Below are 12,530 nucleotides of genomic sequence, written 5' to 3'. Positions count from 1 at the left end.
TTCATTCACACAATGGAGGAAGATATTTCAAAGTCTACTTGACATTTTTTTTAAATCATGCCACACATTTTCTTACTCGCATTACAATCTCCCCCATTTAATTACTGAACAAAATGAGTTATTATGAAAAAATTACTGAAATTACTGTGAAAAAATGTTTAACAAAAAGCTGTCTTACGCAGCATCAACAATAGCTTCATTCACACAATGGTGGAAGATATTTCAAGGTCTACTTGACTTTTTTTTTTAATCTCATGCCACACATTTTCTTGCTCGCATTACAACTCCCCCCATTCAATTAATAAACAATAATTAACTAAATAAATATTCAGATAAGAACTGATAAGAAACGGTATGGTACTGCCATACCAAGAACCCCAATTAGATCCTCGATCGGACAAGTCACTCGAAAACTGGACGCAACCCAGACCCGAGACACCCGTCCACTCCGGATCTCGACTAGTTTACGCGTCGGAGATCGTTCATAAACATCCGATAATTCAATTTCCATTCATCTTGTCGTCCGCGACGTTCCGCCCTCCCCATCCCCCCATTATCCGAGCGGTGTCGAAGCGCGAAGAGATCCGCAGTGTCTGGACTTCGTCACGTCCCATCGAGATGCCGCGCAACAGACGCCGATCCCGGAGACACTCGCTGTCAAACGGTCCATCTTCGAGCGACGTTGAACAACATCAACATCGGCCGATCGGTCACCGTTTAATTCCCGTCGGACTACCGCGATCTCGGTACCCCCCGCACGTTATCTTTTAACGCTTAATGGACGGGTCGCGCGTGAATATTACGTTTTTCCATTTTGACTTCCTAGGACGGGCTAGGATCTAAAGTATCATTGTTGATACTTTTTCACAAATTTTAGAGCGTTGCAGAGTTTCATTGGATCAACGCTATTCTTAATAATATTTTACAAAGTTATTTATTTATGTCTAGTCTAAATTTAAATTCGAAGCGATCTGCCTGTAAAACATGAATTTTAACAAAATATTTCCAAACAAATAATACAAATTTCTAAAACTTCGAAATTGCAACCCTAAATATATGATGCTATTAAAAAAAAAAAGATACGTGAATAGTTAAAACTTCGATTCTTTTTTGCGGATATAATTATTTATTTAGTCTCTAGTATCAGTGTCTAATATTTATTTAGTGTCTAGTATTAATTTTTATTGACACTAGACACGTGAATAAATGACTTCGTAACATTTTATCAAAAATAGCGTCGACCCAGTAAAACTGCAACGCTTTAAAAGCATGCACAGATGTTTATTTATTTCTCTTAAAAAGTGCTCGGAAACCGAGAAAGGCAGAGAAAAAAACAAGTGTTAAACACTGGTGCTTTAAATTAAAATTTATCTCAACGAATCGTAATGGGGGTTCAATTAGTAGAAATAAATTTATTCTATCCCTAAATTTCAAGGATATTGTTGCATTATTTCCAATTTATTACAGTTATTAAGAAAAGCAAGGCATTTTCATGGAAATTAGGTCGCCTACAATTAAGCGGACAATTTCTATCTTGCATAAAAATTCACAATTCAATCATTCAGATTTCAGCCTTGTTCCAGGACTAATTGTTCCGTGCAATAATAATAACAATAATAATAACAATAATAATAATAATAATAATTGTGTAATAATTGTAATAATTGTAACAATTTGTAGTAATTTGTAGTAATAATAATTGTTCCGTCGCTGTATCTCCAGAAAATGTATATACGTTCAAAGATCCCCCAGAAAAATTCACGAACATTTAAACACTCGGAGAAGCTGACCTGCTAAAATCACAAAATCCATCGTCCCCCGATGATCGATCTCGATCGACAACCTAATCAAAAACGCCGGCGAATAAGTTCGATCGCCATTTGCATACGGCGAAAGCGGAAGAAAAAGAAGCGATCCTGGCGAATCGGTCGAAAACGGCGGGCGCTTCGGAAGTAAATTGCGCGCGGATCGAGCGGATCCGCGCGGCAGATTTCCGGAAATGGGGTTCTGCCCGTGATTCCGTATTCGTTTATGCGTAATGGGTTTCGATTCGGCGCGAATTCGGCCGATCCCGCCGTTTCGCCGTTTCGCGCAATCGGGGCCGAGTGGTTTCTCCCGTTCCGCGCGCGTTACACCGGCCGATTAAAGCGTCTGTCTTGTTACTCCATTTTCCATCTCGTTTCACCGGCGTCGGGATAAAACAAAAGGGTAGAAAAGGAAACGCTGGGCCGCGCGGCGGCTGGCTTCGGGGCGCAGGTGAATTAGCGTCGTACACGGACGCGCGCTGTTGCAAGTAATCAAAGATACGGCCGGCCGGTATATGCGGCCGAAATGGCTAACGGGAATTTATACGGGCCCGGGGCTCGTCGAGAGGAATTAGATAGAACGATTCCGCGGAACTTTATCGGCGGAACCGATCACCACAATTATCGGAAATCGATGGAAATCCTCTTTCGTTGCTCGGCCTTTCTCCACGGCTGGCTTCGCCCGATTAAGTCCTCTATCTTTCTCCCCCCCTTTCTCCCCCTCTCCTTCTCTCTCTCTCTCTCTCTTTTTCTTTCACTCTTTCACTCTCTTTCTCTCTCTCTCACTCTCTATCTATCTATCTATCTCTTTCCATTTCTCCCTCGCCCCCTCCCCGGCCCTGTCTCCCGTCTTCTCGTTACCGATGCTCGATCTCCGCCGGTGTTTGCGAACGTGTGCACATAAAGCGTGCGCCACGTTCTCGAAAGGTTCGCGAACGAGCTGGAAAAGGGCCGAGCCGCGAAAAGAAAACACTCGATGGATTATGGTGCCCGTGTGTGCCGACGCACGCGTCGCTTATTTTTAATCGTTCCGCCGGCCCGTCCGCGACCGATCTTTCCCACCGATTTACGCGGCCCGGTCTTAATCAACTGACCGTTAATTGCTCCACTTGGTTACGCTAACGAGATCCGTTGGCCCGACGCACAGCAGGCGATTCGACTCGAACCGCGCGCCAAAAACTGACATTTCTATTTTCTTCGAAATTAACCCCTTAACGCACAGTTTTTTTTTTTGGAGAAAGAACCGGCCGAAAAATATCAATTTTTGGTGGAGAATTTTGATACACTGCGCTTTTGTTCCATGGAAAAAGGCTATATTTTATTCTTGAATAAATAAGTGTTATAGCTTACAATCCCATGTAAATGATAAATGAGCCGTTTATTTTGAAAGTGGCATAAGTCACTTTGTTTTTAAGTCGATATATCTAAGGGTTTGCGTTTTAACACGTTTAAAAATATGGATGCTAACTTTCGAGAAGATTTACTTGTATTTGTTATCTCAGGATACTGATATTTTTCTCAGTATAAATAATTTCGTATGAACATTAAAAAATCACCACTTTTCATTACGGTAAAGTGACTTATGCCACTTTCAAAATAAACGGCTTAAATATCGAGAAAACGATTTTTCTTTCTTTGCTTTCACATTGTTATTTTCAATTCTCGATTGTATTCGAGTGTGAAAAATTATAGCAGCATAAAACACAACGCCGCTCGAATTGTCACGAGTGTGCACTGTTCGGCCTGTTTAGCGCGCTCGAATTAACTCGAGCGTACAAGTTACGGGGTTAATGGAACCATTCTCTTCACGCTCCTGTATGTACATACCCATAATAATATTCTATAATAATATTCTATAGAGTATAATATTCTATAGTAATATTCTATACGGTATAATATTTTATAATAATATTCTACAGAGTATAATGTTCTATAATAATATTCTATAGAGTATAATGTTCTATAATAATATTTTGTAGAGTATAATTTTCTATAAGTCTAGAGGAATATTATGGCATTAAGGACAGTAATTTGTAAGAAATAATTGCTGGAAACTGGCTTATACGATTTGATAGAACTACGTGATTTTTGACACGATTTCTCGAGCGTTTCTAATAATCTGACGGAAAAACGTTTCGAATAAAAGTTGAACAGTATTCGGATATCTGCAAACAGCGGTATACAAGGTCTCTAGAAAAAATTTTTTACACAAGAAACTCAGGATCACTGTGACTATTTATGCGTTAAAGTTGATTTTTTATTCCATAAAGTTGTAGCCGACGTTAAGACGAATCCAACGATATATAAATATTATAGCCTTTAGGCGGTAAATAACGTTGTAACGTTTTTAGCGCGCCAATCCGGACAAATATCCCACTGTGCGCCGTTTTCGCCACGCGTTTTGCTTCGAGCGAGAGCCTATTCTCCGCAGCCTTCGAGCTTTTACGACTGCGAAAGGCAATTAGTAGATTCGGGCAATGAAAATGATTCGGCCTGGCTCGTTCGGAATTTCAATGTCTCGCAGGAAACGCATAAAACGGTGTATCTCCTAAAGCAAATCGGATTCCATTATACACCGTGCGCCACAAACGCAATAAAGACCTGCAATTAATGCGGCCGTATCTCGAAACTAAATGTACACACGGTGTGTCTATAAATACGCTGTCGAATAAGAAACAGGCTGTAACACGCGATAAAGGCCGGAGCCGGTAATCTGCGAGTCCGTCAAGTAGGATCGTGGCATAGCGAGTGGAAAAGTTGCGGAGAACTCGCAGTAGCCGTCGACCATGCAACAAGCTTGGGTTTACGATACGTCAATTTTATCGAGGGCGGAGTCGCGCGACTAACTTGCACGCCGGTCGACCAGAGGCGCAGAAGTGCCCGGTAATAAATCAGCCGGGACGTTGACTCCGCACGAATGCCCTTTGGAAAAAATCAGCGGAAATTGTCTCCCATTTTCGACCGTCTGTGTCGTTGATACTAGCTGGTGCACTTGGAAATATTGAATCATTTTAATTTGAAAGTTTTCAATTAAATCAATCAGTAATTCAATTAGTAATAATTATATAGTAATATTATATAATATTATATAATATTATATATTATTATATTATATTATATTATATTATATTATATTATATTATTATATTATATTATATTATATTATATTATATTATATTATATTATATTATATTATATTATATTATATTATATTATATTATATTATATTATATTATATTATATTATATTATATTATATTATATTATATAATATTATATTATTATATTATATTATATTATATTATATATATTATAACTTATAATAAGTTAGTAATCATTTTCTAATACATATACAAACGGCGTCAAATTTATAATAACTCAAACGTCGAGAAGAGTTCTAAGAGAGAACTGTAAATAGTTGCAGGCACGAGAGCCACCTTTTTTTTATACGAAAGGTCTAAATTAATTACCGAGGAGAGGATATGTCAAGTTTAGGTGCAACCTCTTGCGACCTTCGCGTGTCGAATGCCCCGACAGCATTTCGACACCTGCGTAAACAGTGGAGCGGTAAGCAGCGCGCTCGTCCCTGAGCGCCCGTATCCAATTTCAAAACAAACCACGATCTTTTAGACACTCTCGACGAACCGACGAAAAAATGTTTATTACTCGGGTCGGTTAGTATTCGCGTCTCTACGAATGAGAACATAGAAACTCGCGAAAGGGAGTATTCTTTTCATAAAAATGTCAATTCGATGTTTTAAAATGTCAGGAGATATTTTTCGACTCGATAGAATATTCTATAATAATATTCTATAAAGTATAATATTTTATAATAATATTCTATGTAGTATATAATATCATATTTTATATAATATTCTATAAAAATATATTTTGTAGAGTATAATATTCTTTAATAATATTCTGTAGAGTATAATTTTCTATAAAAATATTCTGTAGAGTATAATATTCAATAATAATAGTCTGTAGAGTATAATATTCTATAATAATATTCTGTACAGTATAATATTCTATAATAATATTCTGTACAGTATAATATTTTATAATAATATTCTATAGAGTATAGTGTTCTATAATAATATTCTATGTATAATAATATTCTACAGAGTATAATGTTCTATAATAATATTCTATACAGTATAATATTCTATGTATAATAATATTCTATTGAGTATAATATTCTATAGAGTATAATATTCTATAGAGTATAATGTTTTATAATAATCTATTGAGTATAATATTCTATAATAATATTCTATAGAGTATAATATTCTATAATAATATTCTATACAGCATAATATTCTATAATAATACTCTATAGAGTATAATATTCTAGCTGATATCGCGACGAATTCAACGACTCGCTGTATCATGACCAGAAACCATGAAACAACGGTGAAATAATGTTGGTGACAGAAAGCGAATACCCACACCACACTGTGCGACGACGCGAAAAGATAGTTCGCGTAAAATCGCGAGAGTTCGCGAACGTTATAACGTGATCGTGGACGCAATCAACGATATGGCTCGCGGTGCTGCGCCCAAAGTGGCTAACGAGGATTTTCGTACGAACTGATTCGCTCGCGGGCGGATCGTGGGGGGCGGGGACGGGGGCAGGGGCGGCGGAAACTGGCTGCCACGATTCCGCCGGACCCCGTCGGACAGCCGATCGAGTCCCATTATCGGAAACCGATGAAAATTCTCTTTTAGTCGCGCCTCAATTCGCCACGTTGCCGAATTTTTTTATTCCCTGTCGTCGTTTTTGTTTTTTCTGCCATTTTTTTCTTCCTCTTTTTTGCTCTCGTATTTTTTTTTTTCATTCATTCAGCCGTCGCCGACGCCGGTCCTTCCGCGCGCGCGCGCGCGTTTCGCCCGTCACCCGATTCCTATCTCGCCGAGAGCAGGATATTGAAGGTATCTCTGCGTCGGCATCGGTTATAAATTCTGACATTTTTTCCCCGCGCGAGAGAAACTTTTGCCCTCTGCGCCTGGTCGCGCCACCCTCTCCCCCCATCCCATCCCATTGATCGTGCTCTTTCTATCCGCAACGGCGTCCTGGATAGCGTGAAAAAAAAAATAACCGGAAACGAGAACGATAAAAACCAGCGACGCGCGGCCCCGTGTGACGTCTGTCGATCCCGGCGCCCGTTTGACGATCGGGAATCTTCGGTGGACCTCTCCCCACCCCCGGGAAATTTCGAAAACCGCGCCGCCGTCGCCGCCGCGCTCCGCGTAACAACGCCGCGGCGGATCTCTGCTCGACTAAATTCGATTCGGGACCGAACACGCGCCCGTCGAGTTTTATTGTTCCTTTGGATAGGATTTTCGGCGTAAATATTTCAGGCGCAATTTCTGCGCCGCCTTTCTCTACGTCCAATTTTTCCGGATGCGTGTATTCCGAGGAGAATATATCGCCCCCCCCCTCCCTGCGAACTGCATTCGTTTCTTCGAATATGAATTATGCATGAGCACGCGTATTGATTGTAAATTTTGTTCAGATTTATCTGCTGTTGCGATTTGAGGCGTAATTGACAGACCACTTGGCGTGTTTATGGCGATCTACTTGCACACGTATCCACGAATCGGTGACTACTGTTATAATAGTTTTCTTTCATTTTTGCAATGATGAATTGGTTGATCCACGGAGAGGACATTTTTCTCATTATTCTATACGTACATTAAATAATATATTCATCGTATTCGTCATACGTTAAATAATCTGTCGAAAATATATTCGCATATAAATTGGCGCTGTAATCCAATAAAATGTTTTTAATTGCTTATTCTGTTAAAGAAATATTTTGTATTTATTTATTTATTTGTAATTATAGCATTTGCACGGAACGAACCCTTTGCGTTAGAAAATTAGAGTAAAATGTGGTTACGGTCGAACAAACAAGTTAGAGCAAGGTAGTTAGTTAATTAGTTCGTTATTTATTTTTGTTTAGATGCTCGGGAGTACATACAGGTTGCATTTCGTCTGTTTAACGGCGAACAACAGAGGAAGACAGAATACAGAGATACAATGCCCAGAGTTAAAGAAATATAGTTTTTATTATCTTGATTTAATAAATGTTTATAAAGTAAAAACAGCGGTTATAACCCGGCGCTTTCTAAGCGACCGTGTAGCATTTGCACGAACTTCCGAAGCGTACAATTTTTCTGCAAGCTAATTCTACAACCTATTTAGCTAGCATCGCTCGAGACCAAATCGCAATGAAAATGAGCGAGCGATGTCGGCTAATTGGATCAGTTTTCAACCCCCCGTCGCCATATCCAAACACGGCTATAACTTACGAAGTGTTCGTGATCCGGTCGCGTGCTTATTCATAGCAGAACGGGACCGATCGCGGCGCGATAGCGACTCGCAGAGAGAGAGAGAGAGAGAGAGAGAGAGAGAGAGAGAGAGAGAGAGAGAGAGAGAGAGAGAAAAGAGTGAAAGAGAGAGAAAGAGAGTGAGATTCAGCGAAGCTAAGAGAGCGAGAAAGAGATTCATCAAAGATGAAAAAATAAGAGAGAGAGAGAGAGCGAGAGAAGAGAGAAGGAGAGAGGAAGAAAGAGAGTGAGATTCAGCGAAGTTAAGAGAGCGAGAAAAAGATTCAGCGAAATTGAGAGAGCGAGAGAGAGAGAGAGAGAGAGAGAGAGAGAGAGAGAAGAGAGAAGGAGAGAGAAAGAGAGTGTGATTCAGCGAAGTTAAGAGAGCGAGAAAGAGATTCATCAGAGATGAAAAAATAAGAGAGAGAGAGGGAGAGATTGAAAGCGAGAGATTCAGCGAAGTTCAGAGAGCGAGAGAGAGTGAAAAAATAAAAAGAGAGAGGGAGAGGGAGAGAGGGGGAGTAACCGTTCTCCCGGGCAAATACAGAGACTTTATTCGCGACGCGTCGCACTTACTCGTTCCGCCTGTTCCCCCGTTTCGTCCGCGGCTATTTTTGTTTTGTTTTGTTTGGCGATTTTATATTTGTCGATTTTTCAAGTGTGACGCGCGGGACGAAAACGATATACGGCGGGACGGGGGTGTGCCCTCCGCCGATTATCGCGATGAAAATTGTGGCCCCCGGCCAAATGTCGCACGGGGATAAAGGTCTAACCACTCGTTGGCGGGAAATGCATCGGACTTGTGCACCGGTGCGCCGCGTAAATCCGAAAATTCATTACTGCAGCGTGGCGCGGCTCGGCGCGGCGCGGCGCGGCGCCCGATTGTTCGTAGCCAGAACGCGGAGTTTCGGGCTGCGAAACGGCGGCATTAATGGTCCGCCGTCAGGATTTACAAGAGTAGGAGGATGAGGATGAGGAGGAGGAGGAGGCGGAGGAGGCGGAGGGCGACGGGTTCGTGTGGGTGCGCGGGGGCGTGGGTGGGCCGAGCATTGGGTGCGAGGGCCGATGGCCATTGTTGACAAGCAAATATAGAATTTTCACGACTCCCGATGAAACGCCGCGGCCGAACAAACCCCGGGCCCGAATTAATAACTCGATCGTAAATTACGATTACCGGGCTTGTATTTTGAATTCAAATGACTGACCGTCCGGCGCCGCGTCGTCCTCTCGCGTGATCCTGCCTGATTGCGACTGCCTCCTGCCGTGATAATGACGATAATCCAATTCCGTGAATTTATTGTGCGCCGATAATAAGCAACGACATTCGTTTCGCTAAATCGGCCGGACTCTGTAACGACTTTCGTCGTTACCGTCTGGCCCCGGATTTAAAAAATTCGTCGAACGTCGCTCCACTCCGCTCCGCTCCGCGTCCCTCCGCAACGGGACGTTTCGCCGGCGTTTAATTAGTGCTAATAATTACGGAGTTTAATAATTGCAATTCCGTTTCGCCGTTCGTGCGCCGAGTACGCGTTCTATCCCCTACTATCGCCGGCTCATTTTCTCAATCGCCGGTGGAATCGAGCTTTCGCTACGTTATCGCAGCAGCGATCGCTCTCGTGCCGCGAGTCGACTACATAATTTACTTAAACAGCGGCTTTCTAGGAGAGCCGCTCTGAAATGAAGAATCAGCGAAAATCCCGCGATTCCAAAGGGAAGTTCGGATGGAATTTTAGTTATGTTCCCGAAGGGTTATTTCGATGCATCTGTGCTCAAATGAAAGCTGAAAGTGTCTACATTAAAACCTGTTAAATTCCTAATCCCGTGATCGCTTTGAAAAATTAGAAAAAACTCTACAACGTGCGCCATGACATCGAACTTAATTAAAAGCTAGACACGATTTTCGAACCGGAGGTTACAGTTTTCAAGGTTCGACGAAGCGTTCGAAAACTAATCGTACACCAATTTTCGCGGAGCCATTGCAAAGAGAAAGCTTCGATCTCTAAATCCACGACAATTTCAATCGCTAGGTCAATTCGTCAACGTTTCTAGAGACGTTTCAATTCGCGCCGTTTCGAGACCAAATAAAAGCGATCGACGGCGCGCCGCTTTAGCAGCAGCGGATTAAATTGTAATTAACTTTTGCAGAGGGCGAGGATGCCGCAGAGGACGAGGACACTTACCTCCTGGAGGAGGACGACGTGCCTCCTGCGACGATAGCCACGGACACGGAGCTGATCTCCGAGGCGGGTGGCCATCTGCCTGTGTTCCTCACCGAGCCGGTCGACTCGTTCGTCGTGAAGAACAAGCCGGCCACGTTGCACTGCAAAGCCGCGCACGCGTTGCAGATCTATTTCCTGTGCAACGAGGCGAGGGCCGAGGACTCGCAGCAACAGGACTTCGTGGATCCGCACACCGGAACCAGGATAGTCGACTGCGAACTGAATGTGACCAGGGATCACATCGAGGAGTACTTCGGCAGGGACAAGTTCAAGTGCGAATGCATCGCCTGGTCGGGGTCTGGCCAGATCAAGAGCCAGCCTGCCACCGTCGACGTTGCCTGTGAGTGTCCCGTCATTCGCGGTACGCCAGGGTAGCGGAGCCAGTTACTGTGCGAGCAGCCAATTACTGCGCCTTTAGCTCGTTCCCGAGCATAATTAACTTCATATTTATCCCACGAGGCACATCAATTTGTTTTATTTAAATTCAGTCAGCTATTTATTCGTTGAAGCTTATTGTACTGTATTTAGCTATGGGAGTAACTTTAACCCTTTGAGCTCGAGTGGTGACTCCGAGGCACCACTAAGAAATGTTTGCATCACATTCGAAAATAATTCTTACGTGAAGAAAATTTTGATTTGAAATATTGTTGAAAGTATAACTGTTGTATAAGTCACTGTTAGATTTACGGTTAAAATGGCTTCGAGTGCAATATTATTATATATAATAATAATATATTTACAATATTATATTTATATAATATTTAAATAATATAATATTATATTTATATTATAATAATATATTTATAATATTAATATATAATTAATACTTTTCACTGTTTAAAGAATATATTCTATGCTTTCTTTGATTAAATAAAAGCACTAATTGAAAGTTCGAGCAATGAAAAGTATTAACCCTTTGCACTCGAAGCCATTTTAACCGTAAATCTAACATATTATACTTTTAACAATTTTTCAAGTCTAAATTTTCTTCACGTAAGAATTATCTTGGAATGTGATATAAACATTTTTTAGTGGTGCCTCGCAGTCACCACTCGAGCGCAAAGGGTTAAAGTTACTTATGGGATGTCTGCTTTAACTGACACGATTCAACTCGGCGAAAACAATAACGATTAGAGAAAAGACAAAATACATTATCACGTGCTTTCATGGTTAAATCATGTCAAGTGGTACATAAAAAACTATTTGCTAGATTGATTTTTGTATTCAACCTATTTGTTGAAATTCGGAGTTGAACATGTAAGAGCCGGAAGTTCTTGAAATGCTACAGAAATTAGTTCAATTTCTTTTTTTATTCCGAATGCGCGACATTTGTTGCGAGGTTTATGAAAAAGCTTCAGAAAACGCTGAAGGAATAAAGAACGATATTCAGTGGAATAAATCGGTTCACGTTAATCCTTTGCACCCGAGCGGCGAGAATGAATCACAATCGATTGCCATGCTATAATTCATAATAATGTTTGCGTTCGTAGATCCGTCTGTATTTTCTAAATCGTTAACAACTTAAATTTTAAGAAGAAAACATTCTTTCATAGAATGGAAATATTAAATAGTTTCGAGTGCAAAGGGTTAATTGCATTGGTAAAACGTATTAAGATTACGAAAAGGGCAAAGCAGGTAATTGGCTCCTCTACCCTAAATTGTCCATTCTTCGATATCGATATTTTTAGCATCCTCGAAAATTAGTTCCCGAATCGAGAATTTGTATCCCCGGGGACCACGATTCATTTTGCAATCGGACAACATTTTTCGCAATTGGATCACGGAAAAAGAGTAACGAGGAAAGGATTGCTGCCGAATATACATATATAGAAAGTCGAATCTCTCGATACACCGGTGATAATTAACGAACGGTCACGCGATCGGCAGAAGCGTTTCACCGGCAGAGCGCAATAAATGGGCCGTTCATTTTGCAAAAGCTATTTGAAAGTCCATTTTCTGTTGTTTCGAGAAAATTAAAGGTTAGCATATTTGTCAATTAAAAAATACAGCTTAATTACGCCAAGCCCGGCAATGTTCCTAGTAATTCATCAATGTGTAATTCGATTATATAAATTTCTTTTAGACGAATTTAACTAAAACAATGCATATTTATACTTTAATTTAATTATAAAACGATTTCTTTTATTGACCAATTTTAAATTGAACGAAGCATC

At 40.9% G+C, this 12,530-nt stretch overlaps 1 protein-coding gene across 2 annotated transcripts in view; it reads left to right on the top strand.

Annotated features, from left to right (window-relative positions):
* LOC117227893 (netrin receptor UNC5C) overlaps positions 1-12,530 on the top strand; it is a 109,452-nt gene that overhangs the window by 61,465 nt on the left and 35,457 nt on the right. For both annotated transcript variants that reach the window (XM_033483434.2, XM_033483435.2), the window contains exon 3: positions 10,283-10,696. In XM_033483434.2, coding sequence (XP_033339325.1) covers positions 10,283-10,696 — 414 coding nt within the window. The remainder of the gene's footprint in view (positions 1-10,282; positions 10,697-12,530) is intronic.

This window comes from Megalopta genalis, chromosome 12, assembly GCF_051020955.1.
Source record: "Megalopta genalis isolate 19385.01 chromosome 12, iyMegGena1_principal, whole genome shotgun sequence".
NCBI classification, from domain to species: domain Eukaryota; kingdom Metazoa; phylum Arthropoda; class Insecta; order Hymenoptera; family Halictidae; genus Megalopta; species Megalopta genalis.
This window is presented reverse-complemented; position numbering and strand designations above follow the sequence as displayed.